This window comes from Manihot esculenta, chromosome 3 (genome assembly GCF_001659605.2).
Source record: "Manihot esculenta cultivar AM560-2 chromosome 3, M.esculenta_v8, whole genome shotgun sequence".
Taxonomy (NCBI): Eukaryota; Viridiplantae; Streptophyta; class Magnoliopsida; order Malpighiales; family Euphorbiaceae; genus Manihot; species Manihot esculenta.
The window spans coordinates 7,296,609-7,305,108 of NC_035163.2; the positions used below are offsets into that span (position 1 = coordinate 7,296,609).

The 8,500-nt window shown below is 29.6% G+C and overlaps 1 protein-coding gene across 1 annotated transcript; it reads right to left on the reverse strand.

Moving 5' to 3' along the window:
* Positions 1-2,807: 2,807 nt before the first annotated feature.
* Positions 2,808-4,403, reverse strand: LOC110607976 (60S ribosomal protein L37-1). The gene is made up of 4 exons (XM_043954646.1): positions 4,243-4,403; positions 4,037-4,172; positions 3,246-3,347; positions 2,808-3,032 (listed from the first exon to the last, which is right to left on the reverse strand). Exons 1-4 carry the CDS (start codon positions 4,243-4,245, stop codon positions 2,983-2,985), a joined length of 291 nt encoding a protein of 96 aa, XP_043810581.1. The 5' UTR covers positions 4,246-4,403; the 3' UTR covers positions 2,808-2,982.
* Positions 4,404-8,500: the final 4,097 nt, after the last annotated feature.

The following is an 8,500-nucleotide window of genomic DNA, read 5'->3' on the forward strand; positions in this document are numbered from 1 at the left end:
TTAGTTCACAACTCATGTCAGGGTCTGTTCTAAGCTTTCCCCTAAGTTTTTCAACTATCCACTTGGTGTTTGAATTCAAATTTTGATTTCATAATGGTCTTATGCATGTGTGCTCATCATGCAGAATCTTAACCATGAATTTGATTTGGTCAGATAGAATTGATGCATGAAACCTCTAGGGACATCCTATACTGGAACACTTAGCTATTAATCTAGTAGTCATTTTTAACTCTTGTAGTATCATATCCCCTTTAATAGCATAATCTCTCATAGCATTCCTCAAAATTACAATGTCCTTAAAAACTTGGCTCTTTAAACAATATCTCTTCCCTTTCATTATGTTGGAAGGGATCATAATACATGCCATAATAAGGATCAATATATTTTTTCTTCCTATTATTGGAATCATAAGACTCATTCTCATTGTCTTTAATCTCTCTGTCATTGTCACTAGCATAATCCGATAACCCATCATCAATACTATCATAATCAATAATAAAGTTCCCATTTTACTCCTCAATATTAACCTCATTGTCAAATATAACTTCTTCAGATAAATCATTTCCATCCCCACTCTCATTGAATGATACATCACTTTAAGAATCAATTTGTGGATATTCATTGGCCCGTATCCCTAACTACCAATTTTTACTATCCCTTTCGTGTCTTATCCCTCTACCTCTTGTAAAACTACATTTTTCTCTCTTTCCTCTTAATAACACAGTCCTTCCCCTACCTCTTGTAGATCCATCCCTATTTAATAGGTGAGTGTTTCTACTTAAGGTATCACTAAGGTTAATATCCTCACCAAAATTACTGCCCTCACCAAGGTTAATACTCTCACCAATATTACTGTCCTCACCAAGGTTAATGCTCTCACCATTATTATTGCCCTCAATAGTATTACTACCCTCTTGATCATCATCAGGCATCTCACTATTCAGAAGGACCCCTTTTACTTGTACAGTCAAAGGCAATCTAAGACTATGTTTGTATAATTCAAAAGCCAACATTAAATCATTATCATTTTCTACTGTCATCCTACTGCCAGCAACAAACGTAATAAATGATGCAACTATGTTAAACATCTTATACACATTAGACAACAAAGATAGGTATGAATACCTTGCAATTGGGACATTAAATATTTCATCAGTTTTACTTTCATATGTCAACACCACTGTAAATCTCTCATCCACAGCCATGTCTACAGACCTACATGCATGAATCACACATTCTTTTGTTAGTTAAAACCCTAAAAAAAGCACTAAAACCATCAATAATAGTAAGTGGTACTCATATACTTTAATATAATACAAACGTTATTGTCACACATTCATAGAAAAAAACTAAAAAAAATAAAAAATTACATTTCCCCACTTGTTCGACAGAAACCAACAAAATAGGGATCACGACTTCTCTGATAACTCTTGTCAGTCTTAACCTTATATATGTAGACACAGAAATATTGAAGCTTTTGATGTAAACTTTATTTCGAAATGGAATAAATCTCTATTGCATTATCGATAGAATGGAGAAGAGAGGATTTAAGGATTAAGAAAGAGAGTTTATCGGTTTAAGGAGAAGAGAGAAGTTAGGGATTTGGGGAGAGAAGTTATCGATTTGGGGAAAAACTAAATGTCATTTAATTTACAATAAGTTATTTTGGTCTTTTCATCTATTTTTTAACAAAAAAAAGGGTTATAATGGATGAAAGAACTTGATTATTAATGGTTTGATTATGTAAAAACGTTTTAATACATTTTTTAAAATTGAGAAATTGACTTTTTAATAATGATAAAATCTAAAAACTAAATAGTAAATTTGCTATAAAAAATACATATTTAAATGGAGATTGAAAAGAGTAAAATTAAATTTTAAAAATATCATCTCTTTTTTTCATCTGTTTTTAACGTTAAAATGAAAAAAAATTAAAAAAATTTAATTGTTAACGGTTTGATTATGTAAAAATATTTTAATATATTTCTTAAAATTGAGTGATTAAAACATTTTAATACATTTTTTAAAATCAAGTTACAATTGCATTAATATAAAAATTAAATAGTAAATTTTTTATTTTAATTGCATCCAGCCGAAAGTGGCCACCTTGTATGATAAGTTTCCAGTTAATACCTTTAGGTAATAAATTTCTGAAAAACTTCTTTTTGGTCAAAAGCCATGATAAAAAAGAAATGATTTTTTTTATATAACAAAAATGAGAATCACGACTTTGCGAGTAAAAGAATAATACAAGATTATAGCATCCATCGTTTAAAACACAACTGAGACTTGCCAAATTCCTTTTGTTTGGAACGCTTTAACTTGAGTTACAGTTTCATAGAAGGGCCTGAAGCAAATCAGGTTCAAATTATTTTATTACTTAATGCGTTCCTTCTTGTAACTGCATCCTAATAATTGAATGTTTTCATGTATGACAAGTAATCCTATTCTTGATGGTTGAAGATTAAATGGAACACAAATGATTACATTTACATAAACTTATTGAAAATCTATAAACTCCAATAACCAAGTAACTGGCAATCCATAAGCCAGCATGCAGGAAGCCTTACCATGGAAACACATTTGCATTAAACTTGTAAGAAATGTAATTACATCTGAAAACAGCACAAGTAATATAAGCAGCTCCAACGGAGGCTAGTCAATGAAATTGGAAATAAATCACCAAATCATTCAAATAATTAATATTTTTTGATCGTCAGGTGTCCAACTCCTACTATTGCAGGCTCGCCGCTAGTATGCTACTAGCCCGTGGTTGATTATAATTGACCATGCCATAAGTGCAAAGGTAAGAAACACTGAAAATTGTAATATATAATAGTACATGTTTGCAACTCTCCAATGTTTAAAAATCTTATCTTTCAGCATACAAAAACGAATGGCCATTGAACAGTGACCCAAAACTGATGGCTTGCAAATTAATAAATATGCAAAACAAAACAAACTAGAATTGCCTTGTAAGGCTTATGAGGAGGCTGCAGCAGCTCCCTTGTTCCTTGGAGTGGCTTGTGTACCTATCCCAATAGAAAATTAAAAGCAATCAATCAAAAAGTAAAGCCCTGAAAATGAAAATAAAATGAAAGTGAATTCCTCCTAGATTCTGGAAATCCGATAGCCAAATTTCATATTTTGAAAGTCTTAAACAAAATTGACAGAAAACTCAAAATTGCACCGACAAATAAGAATATAACATCTTATTCCAGGAATTTCCTTCCATATCAACTCACCTTCTCTAAAGTTAGTCTTGAACCTACGTGGAACGTGACGCAGATACCTCATTCGGCCAGTGCCAGTGGTCTTTCTGCGAATAGCCTTAACACTCCAGTTATCTAAAACCAAACACAAAACAAACAGAACAGTTACAAATTTAAAATTCACAATTTACCAATGCAAATTGTCATAAAAAAAGAATAAGAAAAAGAAAACCTAAGATAAGGATTCCATTTTAATATCACCAAATTATTCTATAAACAAACAAATGATCTTAAAAAGCAACAAAATCAATTCAACCATCCATTATCAGAGGTGCCCACAATTAAGAACCTTTCTCACTATCCACGCACCCAACTATCAATTGCAATTCTAGTCAAGGATAATAAGGGACTCAGAACATCAAGAAGCATAAAATTCAAAAATTTGATAAAGAAACCACATTTCTTCTCATTTGCTAAGCAAGCCAAGCCTATTAAAACTACAAAATATCCCTCAAGGGATTGGATCAGGTGGTAACGTAGTGTATGCACGTCCCATTAACTCATATGCATTACACACAAATACTTTGAATTTTGGCTCCAACACAAGAGTGGAGTAATTACAGATGTGTGTGAATATCAGTAAGTAGTCAATCTATCTACATACCCATTTGTTAAAGCCAAAAATTCTGCAACATCATTTAGAAAGAAAAAAAAAAGTCCCTTAGCTTAATTTTCCAATCCTTTAATCTACATCCCACATTTTATGATAAGCCAAATCAATAAAACACAAATACACAAACACTTGGTTTTAGGAAAACTCTTACATTTTCTGACGCGGCTGGCAGGATAGGCACAGGCGCCGCAACGACTCTTCTGCAAATGAAAGCTCCGGCGACCGCATCGCACACAAAGGGTGTGCGTCTTATTCCTCCTCTTACCAAAGCTTCCTGTCCCTTTACCCTAACAAATCACATTTACACTAAATCAAAAGATGTATAAACAGCATTAGAAAGACAAGCGAAGAGAGTACCATTTCCTCAACGGCTGTCGCGACTCGGGTGCAGAAAGGTTACTGCAAGCGGAGGTTGAAGTAATTTATAAAGTGTGGATGTAGGGTTTCGGAAAATTGGCCGTGTTGGGTTAGGGTTTGAAGTGGCCATGGATTAAATCATTTTGGGCCTCCATTTTTGCAAATTTAGATTTGGAACTACGGTTTGGTTTTGGGTCATTGAACGTGCGCTGGGAAGGGCGTATTTAATACAAATTAGAATTTATATAAAAATAAATTTTATAATAATTAAATTAAATATTTATATTGAAATATAAATAAAACTAATTAAGGTATCTAATGATGGATAAATTTAAATATAAATACGTAATTCAAATGTTATTAAATTAATTTTCATAAAAAATCTTATAATAAAAAAGAATAAGCCAACACTTACATCAATATCTACCTCTTTTTCTCAAACAAAAAAATGATAATGTTATTTGATACATTTTATGATAATTTAAATTATAGAATTATATATATTTTTTGTCAATAGAGGATTATAGTATTAATAATTGGCTCTTTTTGACGGAAGACGTTTACAAATTCAGATATGTGCCATCTGCAAAGAATTCGATTCGCTACTCAATAGAAATTGTACTTTCAGGTGGTTGGCGTGGCTTTTTCCCTGTGTGAGTAGGGGTGAGCAGTATTCGGTTCAAATCAAAAAAATTGACCGAATCGAATTGATTTGAAAATTTAGTTCGGTTTTTTATACATTTTGGTTCGGTTCGATTTTTAATTTTAAAAATTTTAGTTATTTCAGTTCGGTTCGGTTTTGATAAAAAAAACTAAAAAAACCAAACCGAACCGATTAGTGATAATAATATGTTTTTTTAATAATATAGAGAAATTAAATCATATTAAGATTAAAATATTTTAATTAAATTTTAAAATATTAAAAATAAAGTGTAAAAAATAAAAAAATTATTAAAAATCGAAATCGATCAAATCGAATCGAACCGAATCAGACCGGTTCGGTTCGATTCGGTTTCTGACCAAAATTAGTTCGGTTCGGTTTTCATAAACACTAAAATTTCGATTTTTGATTTATTCAGTTCGGTTCGGTTTTGAACCGAACCGACCGAATGCTCACCCCTACCTGTGAGAGTTTAGCCAACGGTATATATTTTTGAAGATTTTTATTTTTAGAGATTGAATAGTTCTTACTGACAATTGGTAAATAGACAACGATCCGAAAAATTTTAATTTTTGGCACATGCATGGAGCGTTCGAAAGAGAGCGTAATTTTGATGTTGCCGAACAAAAAGTTAAAGAAAACGAGGAGACAGATGAATTAGAGCGACAAAAGGTTGTCGCTCTAAATTTTATTAGTTCATGGCGTATTGATTTTTTAGTGATGGAACTTGATTATACAAATTGTTTCTCTAATAATATTTAGTAATTTAAACTCTTTTATAGACCACATAAATAACATTCACAGAATTAGTTTGATGGTAAATACATTGAGTAAATCTGAAATCTTTAGTTCTACTCTTCCGATCACCATTTTTATAAAAAAAAATAGACCACATAAATAGCAAGTTCTTAGATGAGCACTTAATGTTACATAAAGTTTCTTTTCTTATTAAAAAAATAGCTGTGTTTTCTCATAAAATTATTTTCTTCCTTAAAAAATATCTATAATATATATAAATATGTGTAAAGGATGAGTAGGAAGAATATTAAAATTTACTTAAATATATTTGTAATTTTAATGATAAAATTATTTTAATTTTATTAATGAGTTTAAAATAATATTTAAAGAAATTATTTTAATTTTAAAAATTAAATAAAATTTAAAATAATTATTATATCATATTACTTAAATATTTTTATAATTTTATTAATGAGATTATTCCGATAAATAATTTTAATTAAAATTCTATGTGTAATAGAATTAATAAAAAATAATAATTTTATTAGACATATAATTCAAAATTTTTCATAAAATTAAAATTAATTTAATTTAAATTTTATTGATTAAATTAATTATAGAGTTTATATAAATTTTAAATTCTTAATTTTTTTTTCTGTTGAAATTCTTTAATTGTTTTTATTATAATCCAAAATCATAAAAAATAGTTCTAACCGATAAGATTTCATTAGAAAACTATCCGAAAAATATTGTTTTAATTTTAAAAATTAACATGATTTTTATATTATTTAAATGCTTAAAAAATAAACAAAATACTTAAAGTAATTATTATATCATGTTCTTATAGTTTTATTGATAGATTGTTTTAATAGATAATTTCAGTTAAAATTATATCTTATTAGAATTAATAAAAAATAATAATTTTATTATATAGTTAATCTAAAATTTTTTTAAAAATTCAAACTAATTTAAATTTTGTTAACTAAATTAATAATAAAGTATATATAAATTTCTAATTTCTAATTTTTTATTTAAATCCTTACAATTATTTTTATTATAATTTAAAATCTTTTCAAAATAGAATCCATCATATCACTAACGGATTTAATTCCGTTAATAATAATAACGAACATAGTGACGGAAATTAGAAAAAACTTTTTTACTAACGAATGCATATAACCATTAGTATTTCCATTAGTGACCATATTCATTACTAACAAACAATCATATCCGTTACAAATCCGTTAATGATATACTAATAGAAATTTGATCGGTTAAAAAGCTGTTGGTGAATTTATTATCTTTATATCTTGTGTCATTTTCACTAATGGATACAATCATTCGTCAATGAATTGTAAACTCAAAACGATACCATTTTCTTATATGATAATTACCTCTGAATGGATCCAAAACAATATATCATCCGTAATTCAAATCCCCAATCTGTAACTCAAATCCCTAATTCTTATCTCAATCGGTATCGTTTTCTTACACAGTTGGAAATTCTCAATCTTTAACTCAAATCACTAATTCTCATCTCAATCGGTACTGTATTTTCATCTCAACCTATCGAATTGGCAACTCTTGATGGTTCTCCCTTCTTGCGTCGAACGACTATATCATCCGTTGGCTACAATTACCATCCACCGCCATCACCATCAATAGGTGCTCGATATAGTTCATGTTGTTTCTCTCCCATTACTGTCATCACAGTTTCTCTTTCATCACCGCCATCATGTTCAAAATTGTTATGTGATTTGGACTGCCATCACCGTTGACAGGTGCTTGACATAGTTCACGTTGTTCCCTTCCTATCATCGCATCACAGTTTCTCTCCCATCACCGTTGACAGGTGCTTGACATAGTTCACGTTGTTCCCTTCCTATCATCACATCACAATTTCTCTCCCATCACCGCCATCGCAGGTGCTCGACACTAGTATGTGATTTGGTGTTTGAATTTATTCTTAGATATAAATATGCATTTAGTAATTGTGTTATTGATTTGTTTTATATATATGTCATTCAAGAGCAACAAATATGAGCCAATGTCTGTATTGTTAATTTGTATTATATAAATTCGGTTATATCAACTCCCTAGTTTTTTAGTCCTTCAAGAGCAACAAATATGAGCCAATGTCTTTGTTGTTGATTTATATTATATATATGTTCAAGTGATGCGACAATGTTGGTTTGAGCTTGATCATGGCTTTTGAAGTTGAGTTATTACTACTGGAATGGGGTTCTGTTATAAATGGTTAAAACTTTCTAGACTTCTTTTACGTAAGCTTAGGCCTTTTAGTTTGAGAGAGTGAATTAAGGGATTTTGTATTTTCTTATGCTAGACCTTATGTCATGCTTTATGCCTGTTTATTATTTTTATCTAAACATATTAATATTTTTTTGTCGAGGATTTTGATTCTCTATGTATAATACTTAGTTGCACTGTTTATAAGACAATGTGAATGTGCGAATCTATAATTTTATAAGAAAATAAAAATTTAATCATAGAAGCTTAAAACTGTAGCTTCTTGAGCATGGGTCTAAGAGTTGGTATAGACCATTACAAATATTGCATAAGATCAACCATCACATTAACAAAAAATATGAACGTGCGAATCTATAATTTTATAAGACAATAAAAATTAAGTCATAGAAGCTTGAAACCGTAACTTCTTGAGCATGGTCCAAGATTTGGTATAGACTATTACAAAGATTGCAAAAGATAATTAAAGCCATAAAATGATGGATTTGCTTAAGATCAACCGTTACAAAGAAATTTAGCTTAGATAAAATATAAATCAGACCAAAATAAACTGATCTTCAATTAGTGATCTTATATAGACAAAATTCTATTTAT